Source organism: Pteropus alecto, unplaced genomic scaffold (assembly GCF_000325575.1).
Source record: "Pteropus alecto unplaced genomic scaffold, ASM32557v1 scaffold101, whole genome shotgun sequence".
NCBI lineage: Eukaryota > Metazoa > Chordata > Mammalia > Chiroptera > Pteropodidae > Pteropus > Pteropus alecto.
The window spans coordinates 6,888,324-6,906,773 of record NW_006432945.1 but is presented as its reverse complement, the minus strand read 5'-3'; the positions used below and the strand labels follow the sequence as shown (position 1 = coordinate 6,906,773).

General features: G+C 36.4%; 2 protein-coding genes across 6 annotated transcripts in view; one reads left to right on the top strand and one right to left on the bottom strand.

Moving 5' to 3' along the window:
- Window positions 1-18,450, top strand: part of SWT1 (SWT1, RNA endoribonuclease homolog) — a 128,211-nt gene that overhangs the window by 70,588 nt on the left and 39,173 nt on the right. The window lies entirely within an intron of this gene.
- Window positions 1,728-18,450, bottom strand: part of IVNS1ABP (influenza virus NS1A binding protein) — a 17,797-nt gene continuing 1,074 nt past the window's right edge. The window contains exons 2-15 of the mRNA XM_006907735.2: window positions 15,059-15,287; window positions 14,292-14,420; window positions 13,917-14,086; window positions 13,708-13,783; window positions 12,530-12,703; window positions 12,090-12,215; window positions 10,615-10,722; window positions 6,896-7,025; window positions 6,432-6,656; window positions 5,880-6,001; window positions 5,658-5,784; window positions 5,445-5,576; window positions 5,148-5,321; window positions 1,728-3,718 (exon numbers count right to left, since the gene is read on the bottom strand). Coding sequence (XP_006907797.1) covers window positions 3,465-3,718; window positions 5,148-5,321; window positions 5,445-5,576; window positions 5,658-5,784; window positions 5,880-6,001; window positions 6,432-6,656; window positions 6,896-7,025; window positions 10,615-10,722; window positions 12,090-12,215; window positions 12,530-12,703; window positions 13,708-13,783; window positions 13,917-14,086; window positions 14,292-14,402 — 1,929 coding nt within the window. The 5' untranslated portion in view covers window positions 14,403-14,420; window positions 15,059-15,287 and the 3' untranslated portion in view covers window positions 1,728-3,464. The remainder of the gene's footprint in view (window positions 3,719-5,147; window positions 5,322-5,444; window positions 5,577-5,657; window positions 5,785-5,879; window positions 6,002-6,431; window positions 6,657-6,895; window positions 7,026-10,614; window positions 10,723-12,089; window positions 12,216-12,529; window positions 12,704-13,707; window positions 13,784-13,916; window positions 14,087-14,291; window positions 14,421-15,058; window positions 15,288-18,450) is intronic.

The following is an 18,450-nucleotide window of genomic DNA, read 5'->3' as shown; positions in this document are numbered from 1 at the left end:
CTCACATTTTCTGATAGCATCTTTTCATGTTCTTATTGGAACCCATTTTTGTTCAAATTGCCCATTTTAAAATTGGATTGTTTTATTGAGTTCTGAGAGTTCTGGATTCAGATCCTTTATTAGATGTTTTCTTTCAAGCCTGTACTTTAAGACTTGGTGCCACTTTGGTTTAGACAAAACACTTGCTCAGTGTGTAAGGTAGATCTCATGAATGGCAGGTATCCTTAATGGATAGCTGGCCGTTTGGTAAATGCCTTTAAGCTTTTAATATAGCAACCCTTATTCTAAACTTGCTGGATATTTTGCTTCATAAATTTCATTCTCTCACTCAAGTTTGGTATCCTGTGTTTTTCTCAGGCTAAAATTATATTACTCCCTTTGCTCTGAGCAAATGTGTGGCTATCTATTCAGATGCCCCTTTACGTTCTTAAATTTCCACAAGATAGCAATCCTATACATACTCCACTTGATAACTGAGCTTTTGCTTCTCAATTATTCATCCCCAAATAAGTGATGGAGCTAATAACAGTGAAGCTTATTTAGCTGGCCTTTGTGCTAGCAGAGTGAAGAACCCATGATATCTTACTGCTCAATTTATCATTCTAAGACTCTTGAGAAACTTCTGGTTTTATTATGAAGGAAATTGGTGCTTCACAGTAATTCCTTTCTAACCATTGGTTTTTCTTGATTTTAAAAAATTGAGTAAATTTGCCATCTAACTTTAAGGTGTACAGCATGTTACTTTGATACATTTATATACCGTAATGATTGCTGCAGTGATATTTATCACATCACATAATTATATCATCTGTATTCATCATACTGTGCATTAGATCTCTGTGGTTTACTAGTTTGTACAAGTTTGTACCCTAAAAACACCATTACTCTTACCTTCCCCCCATCTCCTATTCACCACCATTTTATTCTGGCTTTTACAAGTTTAGCTTTTTTAGATTCCGTATATAAGTGATATGCAGTATTTGTCTTTATCTGACTTATCTTGCTTAGCATGTGTTCAAGGTCCATCCATGTTGTAGCAAATGGCAGGATATCCTTTCTCATGGATGATTTAACTTATTTACAGGTCTCCTGGTTATATAGGACAAAATTTGTGGCTTGGCCTTACTATTTAAGATTCATATATTAGTATTTCCCTGTTTTTCTTTCATTTTTACCCCCAGTTAATTTACTTATATCTTATGTCTCAGTGAAAGGGTATTCAAATCTTTTTTTTTGGAATAAAGTAGGATACAAATAAATGGCATACCATACAAACTGAGCTTTCTGTGACTTTTACTCTTCTAAAGGCAACTCTGACGGAGTTGCAAAAAACTCTACATGGACTTTCTCCTTTGCCTACTTCAATTTTAAGAATTCTGAGGTCTAGAGAAATTATAGGGTGCACGCCTAGGGTACTAGGCAAGGATTCTAGCATTGTGGGCCATTCCCAAGTCCAGTTTTTCCTAATGTGATTATGTAAAGAATTCTAAAACATGTTGAGCAATGAATGGTAATGCATGTACGCTATACTAGAAGCTAAAAATCAAAACCTTACCTTGAAAGCCATAAGAAAATTCATGCCCGAGGTATAACCAATTGTTATGTTAATTCAAACAGGTTTTATAGTTTTGCTACTGTTTTAGGACTCTAATATAGTTTATGCATTATTACAACCGATTGCAAAAGTGGTTATTATCTGTATTATTTCTAAATTACTCCAAAACCCATACTGGTAAAAAATATTTTTTAATTATGCTGAGGCTATGCCACATTTTCTCCTTCCCTCAAGAAAACATGTACCTTTTAGATGTGGATAAACAGTAACAACTCATCACTGAGCATTTTTTTTTTCCTTTATGGAAGCTTCATATATTCAAAACATACTTAAAAAAAACATTTTAGCCATCAAACTACCTGCTTGGCATCCATGGTAATACAGGCAAACCTTAACCCAAAGTAATCTCGTATCTTATTTACAGTGTTACTTAGGAACTGAGAAGTAATTTCAAGGATTTTACTGCTGAATCCCCCAACTAATTTACCTATGTTAAATAGAACATATACAGAGCCATTTAAAAAAACAATTATGTCGGGCACATTCGAATCTGCCAACCTAGTTTTTGTTCAGAACCAGCAGTAGATAAAAGTCAGGAACTAGCCACCAGGTGAACTCATTCAGATGTAAGAGGCTACGTGAATGTTTTTTTCACCAATACCTTATGAAAAAAATCACTAACCAAAAAGTTTCCCCCAAACTTTTAGTAATGAATGAGTACACACACAACATTTAGATGCTAATCCCATGGTGCAAGGGTTTCCTGCAAAGTACCTTTAATACGTTTGCATCAGCAGCAGGCATTAGGATGCGCTAATTTTGGCACCATAAGTTAGATGTGTAGCACTACACATTAGTTGCCAAGTCACCCCAACCAATATTTATCCTTATGAATAGAAAAACTGAACAAAAACATAGTTCTGATAAAGGCTGCATTCATAAAGCCAACAGAGTTTAAAGAAATTGTTTTCACAATCGAGGGTTGCCATTTGAGATGGTTTCGTTAATGATAAAAACAGGAATTATTTAGAAGATGAAATACTTCACTGTCCTTTACTGTGAATATATTAAGTGTTTTGCTATATAAAATATACCCTCAAAAAGTCAAAATATTTAAAATCAATGTTCCAAAAAAAAAAAAATTACAGCTATGTTACTGTTCAGCTCCATTCAAGTAAACAGTGATACTGCATTCTCAAAAAAAGTTGTAGCTGAGGCAAAAGCTTAGAAGTTTGCATTCTGGGAGTGTAAAAGAAACACCTCACTCCGCATACTGTTAAGACTATCACTCTGCTTCGGTAATTTGAATCTAGCACATCTTATTTCAACAGGTAAAGCACTCTGCTGAAAATATAAAAAGTTATAAAAGGCAATCATAAAAGATTAAATCTTGGTAGGCATGTCAGCTTTCTTTTAATAAAAACTAAAATAGTCACTGCCATCTAGTTAAATAAGTCTCTTGTTAAGAGTGTTCCAGTTACTGAAAAAGGGCCCTTAAAAACCCCAACTGCCTGTATCTCCAAACCCTACTACCCCCGCATCTTGCCCCACAATACACATTTGGGGGAGGGGTCATGTAATGTGCAAACTGGCAAAACAAATGTGGAGGAGAGGGGACTTCTTGAAATGATGTGCCCAATCAGTTCTTGGTTTATTCTTTTACAATATCAACTTCCAAAAAGTAAAATAACCAAAGTAGTCCTAAAAATACACAAAACAAACCTTCATCTTTGCATTCCTTTCCCAACACAAAAAGTATGTACAGCATGTTTAATAATATGCAATATGCAAAAGCTTTGTGTTGCTGTTAGCAACATCTATACCCACCCACCCTCCTTATTCACAAGTGTACCTCTACTAAACACAATTACATCACTAAGCCTGTTAGTTTGAAAGAATCTTAAATTTGTTAAAACTGGAAAATCTTTGTATAGGGGCTCCACTCATTTGACTCAAGGTTATAGACTTCCACCGTATTCAGAAATTCATTGCCATCAAATCCTCCCACGGCATAAATGGTGCTCCCTACAGTTGCAATCCCAGCATTGCTCCTTGGTGAAGTCATATTTCCCATCATCTTCCATTCATTCCTAGTTGGATCATACATCTCCACACAACTGATGGCATGGGAACCATCAAAGCCACCACCTACAAACAGTTTGCCTAAAAGAGAAATGAAACAAGGTAAATCTAAAGGATAAAGAATAAAAAACCGAAATCTGTCTTTTGCTAAAACCAGTGCTTCTTAGAAATGCCTCTTCATTCTACAAAATGCATTAAATGCCTATTAGTGTGGCGAGCACTCTCTAGAGGCTGGGGATACAAATGGAATAAAATGGATAAACACTCATTTGCACATGGAACTCAGGCATTTAAAGAAGCAGCACCTAACCAGAGTGCAATTCTCGCAACAGTTCTATGTGACAGTTGCTATTATTGCCACTTCACAGATGAAACAAGGCACAAAAAAGTTGGACAACTTGCCAAAAGACACGGCTTGTAAATGGCAAACCGGAAGAGTTCTGCGTGCTGGAAGTATTGTATTAGTTCAGTATGTAAGAACTAGGATTCAAAAGAAGTTATGGAAGAGCAGATTTCAGATAAGTGAACATTTTCTACAGCTTTCCAACTACATGTTTTTGGTGAAGAAATCTTTTTGAAAAAAATTATGACTGTGATCAAATATACATGCAGAGCAGTTAATAGTTATTTTCAAACAGAAATGTTAGCATTAAATACTCTAGCTCAGAAAAAATTTTCTTAGATTCTCAAATTCATCATTTTCTCATCTGATTGTCACTTAACCAACCTGTATCCATGTAAGTCCACACTTAATGTTGTCAGTAGGTTCTGAGACTTTAAGCAAAATGATATACAACGAAACCGATTTTACCACAGGCTAATTGATATAAACAAGACTTCTGAGTTCCTATGGTATCTTATAATGAAAGGATGTTATTCGGGGGCCAGTATTTATGAAAGAACTGACAAAGCTCACAACAGGCTGAAGACGCTCTCACCCGCTGAGCCACAAGTTTACAAAGATTCTGCTTTTGTTCCAAACTAAATTCATTATCATAGTTATATAATTTAACATTATATAAATAAACTAGATGTGAAAAGAAAGCGAGTTTATATAAAACTATATAAAAGTTTAATGCCTTGGAAAGACTTGTTAAAATAGTCGAAAAGTTTGCTTCCAATTAGGTGTACACAGAATAAAGACTAGATATAGATGATTGGCACTTGTTTTGTCTTGCAAATCAAATTCTTTAAATTCTTGCTCTAAAACTCAAACTCCAAGGTGATGCACTATGGGTATGGTTCATAAAAGAAAATAACTTAGAACTTAATTCAGTGAACCCATCAAAAGATTGGTGAATTAATATACTTATGTTATATTAAGTACTGAGTCTCTGATTAGAAAAGACATTTCTAAAAGATAAACTACCAATCGCTACTGCATCAGAAAAGACGGCTGCTTCTGGATTCTTAATTATATGAGCGGAGTTTTCAATGACATTCTCTTGGAATTTCAGAACAAACTCCTGCCACTATCTAACTCCTCAGCTCTCCAAATCCCAACACTCACCGTCAAGAACAGCTACTCCAGCTCCTCGTCTGGCCACATTCATGGGTGCAATTAAAGTCCAGGTGTTATTTACAGGATTATAACGTTCTACTGTATTCAGGCAATTCCAAGACTCTGCACCTCCAATTATGTACAAATAACCTCCAAGCTCACAGACTGCAGACTGGTGTCTACCTATAAAATCAAGTCCAAACAAAATCATTACTCTGTCCCCCAAACTCTTAAATGTGTACTACACATACAGTTGATTCAAGTCTTTTTCAAAGACAACTTTAAGAGAAAAGAAAATCAACTTACGAATGTTAAGAGGAGCACAGCTTGTCCATGACTTTGTTACAGGATCAAATACATCACAATTTTTCAGTCCTTTCTGACCATATGGATCAGAGCCACCGACAATGTATAATTTCTCATTCAGAGCACACACTCCTATGTGAGTATGAAATAAGGTTATACATCGACGGTTATCATATTTAAATACTGATTACTTCTGAAGAAAAGCATTATTACCTGCATTACAACGGTTAGTTCTCAATTCTGGAACAGGAATCCAGTCATCTACATTTGGATCATACATCTCTCCACAACTCAGGTCATCTGAGTGGCCATTCGATCCACCAACCACATAGAGCTGGCCCTATGCCAAAAGTGAGAGATCAGATTTCCACCATTCTGAAGCTCGGAGGAAAAGCTAAATATGGGCTGCTTCTTCCTGCAGCATAATGCACTTACCATAAGTACAGCCATTTGAAATCGGGCTCTTGGTGTTCTCATTGGAGCAAGAAAGGACCAGAGATCTGTATGTGGATCATAGCATTCAACTGTTCGAAGACATTCCTCTCTGTTATAGCCACCTGGTCAAAGAACCATGAAGATTCATGTTCAAAATGTTAAACTGGACCAGAGTTTCTGATCCAAAATGGTTTAAGTAATCTGCACAATGAGAAAATTTTTATGCACAAACTTAAGGCTCCATTAGTTGATGTTTTTTAACTAAGTGCTTATAGTAGCTATTCATACTGAACATGACATTATCAGTATGAGTAAACTGCTTAGTCTTGGCTTGAAAATTGAAGGGAACGATTTACCCACTTTATAGATTTTTTAAGAATTTGAAACAGACATTGAGTCTGAGATGTAGTAAAGTGGAATGCTAAGGAAGGAAGGCATATTGAACTTTCTCTTCAAAAGTCTGCATGTCACAAACAAGTGTAAATAAGTGTCCACTTAGAGGCTTAGCTAGTTGAAAGTTTCAGACAAGAAATCATGCATCCTTGTTCTTACCTGCAGCTATGAGTTTGCCGTTCATCTCCGCTGTCCCCAGGCCAGACCGTGCGTAATGCATGGGAGACATAGGCTTCTCGATTAGCTCATCTGGTTGCATCTCAAAGCTTAAACTTTTAGTCAGTTTAGGAGTGCTTGTTGGTGAGCTCTGTGGGGTGTTTCGCCCATGAAGGAAAATTACACAAAATATACCATCCAGCACAGCCAGGCACAAGTAAGTGTTATCTGTGAAAGCAGAAAAGTTCTGTTTAAAATGCGGTTATTATGACTTTTGGTTGCTGTGTAATCCTGAATTAGACTCCAGATTCCAGATGGGAACGATCTGCTATTATTTTCCAAACTTAGTTGCTTCTGAGTTTTTCCTTCAAATAGTCAATTTAAAAGTGTTAAGTGATTCCACTAACTTAAGTGGTTCCTTCTTAAAAGATAAACTGAAGAAAATCTGATATGTATAATACACTTACTTGAAGTCTTTTCTGAAGCAACGATTTTCCACTCATGCTTAGGGCTTTGTACAGTAGCATTTGGAGAAGAGACACATCCAGTGGAACTGCTACTTATCTGCTTATGGCCATTCTCACGTGGTGGCTTTTTCTGCAAAATCAAAAGGCAGCTACAGAAACCTAGCCAGAGACCATCCTTGGTGTACCCTTGTTCCTGAGCTATTCCACGACACTGAAAACACACCTAGTATCCTTCACCTGTGTGTGACATTTATAGCACACCTAAATTTAATACAAACCAACACTTGCCAATTGACAAATTACTGGCGTATGTCTATCTCCACTTAATAACAAAACAACTACACTTACACAAATTGCCTGGTCAGGAAAAGCTCAATTTAAACAATTCAATATGTTGTGGGTCAAGTATCAATTCCTCAACAGAGGGGAAAAAAAATCCCCAAACCCATAATCCACATAAGCTCATATACTCTTTACATTAAGTACAGAATCTTCTAAAATTAACTGAGAGACATTTAACCCACTGTCTCCATAAAACAGTCAACTGTCAAACCTAACTAGATTATGGACTGGTATCCTTCACATAATGCCTGTAAAAGTGAGCAGACATGATATCCATCGAGTCTCTCTGAAAGTATTTTATAGAAAAAAATTAATTACAAGAAACACTTAAAAGAGTATTTCTTTAGGACTACCTCATAGGTATTATGGCATGGTTTTCTAGACAAAACTACATTAAAACACAAAAATAAAAACTAATCAGAAATGAAATGCTAAAAAATCCGAACATTCACAAAAGTAGAATACACAGGAACACTGGAAGAGGTCCCACCGACCACCTTCGGTACCTAGCCAAGCCTGCCCATCCCTTATTTTAGTCCCCAGGGCCAGAGCCACATGGGTAGATAGTATTTTTAATGAGAATTTCTGTTTCTAGTGGAAGCTTTTTGCTTCCACCTGACAATCAGGTGCTCAGCTTTTTGCTTCCACTAGAAACAGAAACATAGAAAAAGACTTTGGTAGTTACTTGAGCTGTGAAAAAAACTATTAAAAGTTTGATCTGAGACATTCAGCAAGTGTGGTTACAGCCTGTGTAGGCTATTTTGAGAAAGGGCAGAGAACACCATGTTAATGGTTACTAAATCCCATTTAGACGTTATGTACCTAGGTATTATTAGGTACTTTATTCACATCATTTTTAATCTAGTGAGGGCAATATTACCTACCCATTTTGTAGATAAAAATATGGAAACTCAGAGAACATATGCATTACCTAAGGCAATACAATTACAATATTAGAAATTCTGAGTATAAAGCCACTATTTTTATACTACGACAGACTGTGTCAAAACCCCAACCCAATCTGTAGGAAGAAGGGGGATCCAAGGTATCACAGACTGATCATGCTTACAATAAGAGCTTCTATCACAGCAAGAAAACTGTCCTAATGTAAGGACTAAACAGAGAAAATCAACAATGAAGACTGCTAGTGTTATATGACTAACAAGCCTCATATAGAAACGGTGGTTAACGCCTTTATAGTCTTTCTGGAACATTTTCAAACACAATCTTTTAGTCTCCCTTATCTCCAAACTTTCCCACACAAACTTTTACCACCCAGCGTACCTCAGTGGCTCATACTTTCTTTGCCTCTGGCTCCCCAGGGGTTAGTCTCCAGTGACATCTCAAGCTGAGTTTCTTAACCTTAATACTCTTTGGAAACTATATCTACTCAAGGCTACTACTAGGTGGCTTCCTAAAACCAGAGTGGCATTGTGGGAGAGATACCCCTAACCTTCTTTTACATGACTTCTCAGAGAATGAATTAACATAGCTGACAATTTGGTCCTTGAACTCTCTCTTCCCATGTTAGCTAGCTTTTACAACACAATTTGATTCTAATTGTCCTACCTTTCTAATGGCTTCTTCTCAACCTCTTTTCCCATTCCTGAAGTCTAATGTGTCCCCTCATCCTTTTAACTTCATCTCCATTCATGGCACCACCTTCTAAGGAATCCCGCTTACTCTCAAATTCTTCCTATTTCTTAATTTTCCTAAACAATTAAGGACTACTGACTCAACTTTTCTAACTATGACTATCTGAAGTCCATCCTCCTTCCTTGTGCCCTTAGATCAGAGCCCTCATTTCTTCACTTGAACTACTGCTTCTAACAGCCTACAAATTGGTCTCACAAGCTCTAATCCACCTTCTGTACCTGGATATAAAAACGAAGGGTTTAATGCAATCATTTTGCATTAAAGTAAAAAAACTCAAACCTGCTGGAATCCCATGACCCAGAGACTGCCACCCGACAAATAAATCATTTATATAAACTATGATTAATATAAAGAATTTTGCGATACAGAAATATCATAATTTAATCAGTACCCCTATTGTTGGGAAATACATCTGTTCATGTCTACTCCCTTGTCTAAAATTTTTTGAAGTTCTCCACTGCTTGTAGGATAAAGTGTTTAGCTCCACTCAGGTAGCATTTACCCACTTTCCAAGTCCTGTGACCCGCAATTTCAAGAGTATCATCCTTGCACAGACCTCCTTTGCTATCTGACACACTTCCCTCTATCTGCTCTGCAAACTCTTCTGAATCCGAAGATTGCTCAAATGTTGGTTTTTTGTGAAATTTTCCTGGTTTCTCTCCTCTTGATTCCACTATGCTCTCCCTGTTATGCCTTTGGTAGATATCTCTTATAAGTCTGTACCGTTTTCCCTACTAATAGGTAAAAAAAGGTCCTGAAAGTAGAAACTGTCTCTTACACACTTTTGTGTCCCCATATCTACATTACTGCCTGACAATCAGGTGCTCAACCTTTGCTTTGTTGAAAGAATACTTTTTTAAAAATGTTAAGATGTGTGGAGTTAAGAGGGAAAACACCCTAAATAAATGTTCAAAACACACAAACATGAACAAAGTTCTCAACTTAGACCCAATAACTTTTTCTGAAAATATTCAGCCACTAGTAACATAGAACACCTAGTAACATCACCATATAGAATACTGAGTCTATCATTTATCTTCTAATTATTAAAGGAAAACAGCCCTTCAACTAGGTTAACTCAGCCTACTTTATATTTTATTCTTCACAAATACACTGTTAAGCTAAAGGCCAAAACAGAATGCATACTGTATGGTCATTTATATAAATTTCAAACACAGGCAAACGAAACTGTTGTTTTAGAAGTTAGGATAATGGCTTCCTTTGGCGGTAGTGTAGGGCAGTGATTGGGGAGGGGCAAGAGGAAGGTTTCCAGGATGCTAGAACCCTCTTCTCAACCCAGGTAGTGTTTAAACTAGGGGTTCACCATGTGACACTTATGATCTGTGCACTCTTCTCTATGTCATTTGTCCATAAACAAAAAGGTTTATCCTGAGATTTTAAAAAATTAGGTCTGACATTCTTGTTGCAAACAACTATTTTTCTAACCAAATAATTTCTATATCGCTTCATCTTATTTGCTTTTTCTTACTACTTATAAATCCTACTGAGAAAAAATCTAAGTGGGGTTTCCTGATTTGTTCATTTCTTTTTATGTAGCAAAAATGGTAATAACCCTAAGGTATGCTTTTCTCCCAAAAATGTTTGTCTCGTCATATCAATGAAATTCTTCCACTTTCCTTTATTAAAGGAAAATTTCAATATACTATAAAATGCTCTAATCAAATTTTAACCTGAGGTTACCTCAGATGTGCAATGTGTACCTGCACAAACTGAATGTGGTCATCATCACTGCCAAACACCTCAGCCTGTCCATCTAGTAGGTTCCCATCAAGCAGCTTGTGATCAGCTGAGTAGTACAAGGTTTGAACCTGCAAAACAGCAACAGAACACCCATGTGGCTACTGTCTCCATGGCTACTCCACTAGTATGCAGATCACACAAACGCCTCAAGGTAACCTCCAGTGTGCTTCTTGAGCTTCTTGACATCTTATTCTGGCAGAATCCCAAAGTAAAGAAAATACATGTCATGGTTGAAAAAATTTTAAAAGCAAAAATAAAATACAGAATCTTCTAATACTGGCTGAGGAGTCCTTGGCTTGATTGGCGTGAAAGAAATCTTCATTGGTTTTCATAGCTTCTATTATATAGCACTAAGAAAAAAGGCACTAGTACAATATATAGGGTCTTAAAGAATACATATTTACAATAAAATACTGAATACAGTTTACACCTTTGAAGATAAATGGTCTAATTTGCATAAACATATTTCTGTCCTGTAGGCAATGTCAAAAACAGATGAAAAACAAATTCAAAAATTCAAATAAGCTATAGAGAGACTTCCCTTAACAGATGCAAATACATGGCGAATGCATCTGATTTTCAAGTGGGAAACCACATAGAACTTAAAGATCACCTGTTAGCCTTTTTATAATATAACGATAACAATATTTTTAAAGGCCTAACAGATCTGGTAAGCCTTTAGTGAATCTGAAAGGCTTATGTGGAGTGATACTCAAGGCTGCTCCACTGCTCCATCTGCATATATTTAATTCCCACCATTTGTCCATTAATTTTTTTGTGTGTGCTTTTTAAAAGTAGCCCAAAGTGGGGTGACTCTATGTATGAACAACACCATTGAAAAACACAAAGCTTTAAAAAAAAAAAGATAAGAATCCTGTAAAGGAGTAAACACCATTAAATCATCATCGTTCTCTGCCCACAGCGGATTTTTCTTAGGAGAACTGGGGCAGGACTGCTGCTTCTTTACGTGTCAATACACTTGAGGTTTCTTCTTGTTTCTTCAGTCTTGGGTATCCTAGTTTTGTTAATAAACCTATGGGGAGATAAATCAATGGGGAGGAACAACCATTAGAAGCTTTTACCTACTTGTCAATTTTAAAGCAAAAACCTGTGAAGAAAAATTAAGAATCTACAGAAAATTTCAGTACCACCTCCCATTTCTAAAGCAAATTACATGCTACTTAAAGAAAGTTAATAGCACATAATAAGCAAAGAAATAAAAAAAATAAAAAAAAAAAAAGAAAAGCAGAAGACCAAACTGAACAGTTCATTCAGCTCACCTGGACACCCCCCCTGTTTCTCAGCTTAGGGGTACCTATAGCAAAATTTAAATTCTTTAGGGTCATGGTTATAAAATAAAAGTGAAAGGGAATCCTTCATGTTATAGCAAAATAATTCTTAAGAACTGTTGAATCCCATTTACTTTCAAACTAACCTCTTCCATCAGCTCCTCCAGACTGTCTCCATTCTCCCAGATGCTACGCTGCACCCAGTTGATTACCTTTGTGTACAATTTGCCATTGCTGGGCAAGCAAACGTTATCTTCCAGCATTACCTCCAACTAGGGTTGGGAAAAACAACACATGGATCAGTGCTGAACCTCTCATCTTCAGCTTAATCCTCGATTTCAAAATAAAGCTGTCAAAAATGCTCAGTTGTATTCCATACATTTACTCTAATTTGTGAAGAAACCAGTAGCCCAAAAACAAAGAGTGTAAACAAAGTGGCAGGCGGAAAGTCATTACACTGCTAAAAATAATATCATTTCAATGTACTGTCTTTTTTGTAACCATCACTCACTTGTTTGAAATACCCACAAAGATTCCATGCCTGGAACTAAGTATTGTCTATCTCTTTAGAGATTTTACTCCTTACCTTTAGCCGTGGAAGTTTAAGAAACTCTTCCTCTTCTGAAATTTGTAACAAATGCTCCTGAATATAAGCATCAACCTTATTCAACAAACGGGAGTCTCCCATACAGCTTGCAAAGTTTCGGTAAGAAATGCAGCTGGTTACGTCCATTCGAGATAGTAGATAATCGCCACAAACCTTGGAAAACAAATACGAGTACCAACATTTAAAATATTTTATTTAAAAGACATTTAATACTCAATGTGTAAGCATTATGTGGACATACAAAGATGAATCACTGCCTTAATACGAGTTTAACAGTGGGCAGAAAATTGTATACAAACGATACACATCCAAGAATGCCATACAAGTATGTAAGTTGTTTAAGGAAAAAAGCAATAAACTAAAATGCTATGATAATGCATGAGAAATGTTAAGTACTATTTCCAATGAGAATAATTAGATAAGGCTTCATGAAGGTAATATCTATCCGAACTGGGCTCTACACGTGAGATGACAGTACTGAACACAGATAGGGAGTAGGGAATTTGTTGCAAACAATAGTTTGGCTGGAACAAAAGACAATCAGGAAATAATTCTGGGAAAACAGCAACTACATTAGGAGGAACCTGGTGCTAACTCAAGGAGGGTATGTGCTACAAACCACCGAAGGATTTTTAAGCAGAAGAATTGCTATTAGAGGAGGGGCCGGGAAACCTTTTTGTAAAGGGCCAGATAGTAAATATTTTAGGCTTGTGGGCCATACTGTATCTATCACAACTGCTCAACTGGTGGAAAGCAGCCATGGACCATATGTAAATGAAAGCTGGCCTGAGGCTTGCAGTTTACTGACCCCCACAGTAGAGGATTAAATGTTTTTCCTACGAATCATTAACCACTTGTCAATGGCATTAAATTCTAGAAGGAATACTTTTAAAGAAAAACAAAAGAATTTTAATTCATGCTATCAGATACTGACAACCTGCCAGAGAAGAATATTGGAAGAGCAAGATTTTAGCTCATATTATCTGAGAGGAGGTGTGACCTTCCTACATTACTATAGCCACATAGTTTAAAAAGCATATGCAGTTCTCTAGGGAGAAAATGATTTCAAGTTCTTGAGACTAATAAATGTCTTATGAGAAATTATGCATCCTAATCAATGTAACAGTACTACTTGTATATTACTTTTGGTACTCTACCTGCTTTACTCTGTCCATCTTCAGCTTTTTGGCTGCAGAATAAACATCTTTCACTAATTCCTTATCGGCTTTCAACCTATTACAAAAAAGTTATTTATCATTTAAGATACCAAAGCCTTAAAACACAGATACTTAATCTAAATAAGTTCGGAGAAACTTGAAATTTCTTGATGACATTCCCTAATTATGAGTTACTCCAAAGAACTTACTGTGCAGTGTAGGCATAATTCAACAAGACTTCAACAGCTTCTGGATTGAGATCATCAAATTTAACATGGGAAACTCTATGAGGATCACTATCACTATTGAAGATTTCAAATAAATAGGGACTGCAGCAAGCCAGGACTGCTCTGTGTGCTAACATCTCATGGCCACAGACCTGAAATTATGAGGAATTAAAATTAGAAATACTGTGGACTATGTATTTCTCTAGCTAATTATCGGATCCTTTACCTTAAATTTTTTTTAAAGTTATTTCATTATATGCCTCCTATGAACAAAAAATAAGAAAATCCAAGACCCTACAGCTTTTAGTAATAAAAAAAATCAATTCTGTAAGTTTGCAATTCTGAAGTTGTAAATACCTGCAGTCGAACATCACAGAACTGGCCACTTTTCCTCAGGGCGTTTAATTTGGCAACAGAAGACTCAATGAAATTTTCATCTTCGAACATTAAATATCCATTGGGAATCATTTTTCCTTATAAATTTAGCTAAAGGGCAAAAAGAAGCCAAGTTGTTCTACTTGTGAATGTGGTTTTTATATTCTAAAAGGTAATATAGTATCTTTATTTTCAGATGCCATCCTATCTACAGCAAAAATTTTATCATGCAGAAACATAACTGAAACAACACCCAAACCCATTCCACAAGCAACCTAAAAGCCTGGAAGGTTCTGAAGTGGTCATCACATGTAGGTTTTTCCTTGATTTGGGATACATTCCTTTACCCACAAATGAGAAAAACTGATACATAAGATGAACTTAAATTCTGTTCCCTTTTCAGGTTTCATATGTTCCAAATATAAAAATACATGAAAAAACCTTATATTCTTTTTAAAAAATTCCATTTCCCCTATTCTTGTGAACAAATGGTTTTTTATATAGACTAATGGTTAAACAAAAATGCATCATTAAAAAGCAGCAAGAGGAGATTTTAGTTTGAAGTAACATTTATTTAAATTCAAAAGAGAAAGGAAAAAATAGTGACATGTTTTGTTTTTTTTTTCCTACAAATGATTACTGACTTCTCTGCCTTTTAAAAAATTATGAAAGGGTGTTAATGTACCTGGCTCAGTCTTTAGAAGAACAATGTGTCTTAATGCTGCTCGGGGCAATGAATATTCACTTACCTACTATACTGGTGAGAAACTTATTTCTGGGTCGTCTTAAATAATCCAAGGACCAAGGAGTGTGAAAACTTAGCACTTCGTTGAGGTATGAAGACAGGTGGCTGAACTGAAGGCAGAGATGTCTTAAGCTCTAATGGTGATTCCAAAACTATCAGGCTTGAAAATGATGTAATCAAGTCCTTAAAAGCTATAGACATGAATTTCTTCTGTGATAATCATGCATCATAATCTGTAACAACGAAACATTGTAGATATTCAGAATGATCAAACACGGTCATTCATCTAGGTAAATCAGATCACACAAAGTCCTGATCTTAAAGAGATTTTTGAGGTAAATCGTACAAATAGAAAAAGTAACTAACACAAATGTGATTATATATAAACATTTTTCATTTAACCTGTAACTACTTAGGTGATCCAAAAAAAAACATCCCTTCGCTGAAAAGCAGGAGCTAATAATAGTTTTCTAATATTCTTTACTATTAGATACCAGTTGATACAGAAACATGTGATCAGTCTGTTTTCACCAGCCAGCAAGCAACCTTTGGGCACTATTCCCAGACATGTACACAGTGTTACAGTCAACAGATATGCTGTTCCCCAAAATGTGCTTTGTACTTCCCAGCCTCTGTACCTTTGTTCAAGTTGTTCTTTCCTGTTGGGATACCCTTAATCCAACCTCTACCAAATGAAATCTTACCTCCATTGAGCCCTGCCAAATCCCCCCCAGGTAAGAAGTAGTTTCTCCTCGTCCTCCACATACTGAACCCTCTCTGAAAAGGATGTTTAATCTTCCAGCTGGCCTGTTCTGGGTTGTGCTTCTTTAAACCTGCTTATCTTCCTTTATTTGAGGTCCCTTGAAGAGGCAGAGCCTCTGTCTTATTCATCTTTGTATCCATCCCATCTACCGCCTACCAAAACAACTAGCATAGAAACTTGAATATAAAGATTTATCTGAACTGCCATTACACTACTAATTCAGGAAACCAGAACTAAGTAAGAAATTATTTGAAAGGTGTGCATACTTTTTAAAATGGACAGCTTAAAATTACCCAGATTTTCCTTATACACCATTCATATCCACAATTCTGACTCTAACAATTATGTTAAAGTGAATAATCACTTAACCCAGGACCCATTGAAGGCTGTTCAAGTTCTAATTTAACAAACCAATTGTGTTAAATTCAACACGAACAATCTGTAAGAGAGCGGGATCCCATACGTCCTACCTGTACAACTTAGGTTTTATTTCAAGGAATCCTGAGTATTCTGACTCAGGGTAGGATTGTTGTTAATGCTTACGCCTGCAAAGAAACTATGTCATATTGTTATGTAATATCGATTTCCTCTGCTCTACACTTTCATCTAGATTAATTCTGTGTTTCTTAAGAAAGCGGTTCTAACAAAAATGTTTTCTAACACAATTCTCTACACCTACAGAGAACACACTATCTTAAAGAAACCTTCAAACATTTTTAGCCTAGACCCGGCTCAAATTCAGAAAATCTTTGTATATCTGGTATATAATAGGGTGGCCACTCCACGGGCAGTTGGTAACTCACTTCAATTTCCTAAGCTCTTAAAACAAGGGTGTGTGTGTGGTGGGATGGGGGAGCGGGGGGCTCCATGCAAATTATGTTGACATGATTAAAATGTGCCCTTTGAAAAACCATGATACAGAGATTTATAAATATTTTAAACTTTGACCAGTTTTATTCAGTATTTACTTGTAAACTAGTCTTCATCCAACTATATAAAAATGGCATCTATTTATATTTAATAAATTGGAAGTTCTATCTTAATTTTTAAAAACAAATTTGTACAATATTAGTTTTGCAATAGAGTCCTACTGCCTCTAGTACTTGATGTTAATATGAACCTCATTACTTAATGTCTACTTATCAGTACAACCCTACTTGATTTAAATACTAGCCCAAGTCCACTTGACATTTAGTAGCAAACTTATTTTATTCAATTACCGACCTACTCTCACCCACCCCCAAGTTCAAGGGGTCATATCAACTCCTGCTTGCAAAAACATGTCTTTGAAAGTTCACATTCACTTTCACTAAAGTAAGCTTAGGCAAATTGAGGATTTTAAACTATTCCAAAAATTCAGTGAAGATCTTCAAAAATTGGTCTGTGAAACTCAAGCTCAATAACTAGTAGAATAAAATTACCAGGGAGAACTTTTTTCTTTGAAAAGCCAAACCAAAAGCCCCAACATCCCAGAGTTACGTAAAAGTAGAAAATTTAGAATTCTGTTTGATATTTAAAATATACCTTTGACTAATCCATTTTTATCATTTAAAATGGGGTCAAATACAATATATTCTGGTAAATATACTTTAGTTTCTTATAAGGCCAGTGCAAGAAAAGGGAGACAGAAGGCTCATAAATGAGTAATTAAACTTCTTTAGTAACACCCAGAAGTTCACAAGTTACCGCAGCCTCGATTAGCTTAACTGAAGTACAAGTCAACAGGTCTCATCAAAGAGTTGTAAAAAAGGTGGGCACAGTATCACCTTTCTCCAAATTTTTCTTGGGCTTTCACTAAGAAGGGCAAGATAAAACCTTATCATCAAACTTTCAAAACATCCTTAAACTTGAAGGCAAGTTACAAACGTTTAAGCTTCCAGGCAATCTTTTGAGGGCAGCCAACTCACACAAAACAGCAATCAACTCCATTTTTTAAGGACAGACTTTGTAAATCATTAGAATCTTTTTAAAACCAAAAGTAACAGATTTTATGGATTCCCAGTGTCACCTCTGAAACTACTATCACCATCCCCCCATATCATTAGAATTCCAAAAAGCCTAACAGTCGTTTTTAGTTTGCTGAATGCTAAAAAAGTAAGGCGGTAGGGAGAAATTTGCTTTGGGACATTAAAAGAAAATATAATCCAGTCCATGGACCGGACTTGTTCGACTGTTAAGAGTATTACAAGGCTTCCAGGGTTGTTCTTTATTCTAGATAGATCCACACACGAGTCCTCAAAGGCTTGACTGAAGCTGGGGTATTCTAATCGTCCAACACTAACAACAGACATTAGGAAACAAAAACGCGCGCGCCCTTTAGGCATCTGATTTCTACTCGCTATAGTGTTGAAGTGTCAGCTGTCTCAAAGTAGTGGAGAAAAGTAAATCTATTTCTACGGTATTTGTGGTTCAAGTTCCCCTACGTTCGCCTCTCAATCTGATACTACCCGATCCTCCCTAAGAGTTTACAACCAGAAACCCCTTGCAAGATGATTAGAAGGCCGAAAAAAAGGGCTCGCCAATTTTTGTAAAAAAGAAAGTGGCGAGCGCCCCTGAGTGAGAAGAGCCCTGCAGCCCCAGGCCTACCTCCGCCCGCGGCGCGGCGGGCGCCCACTCCGCAGGCTGCGAGGCAA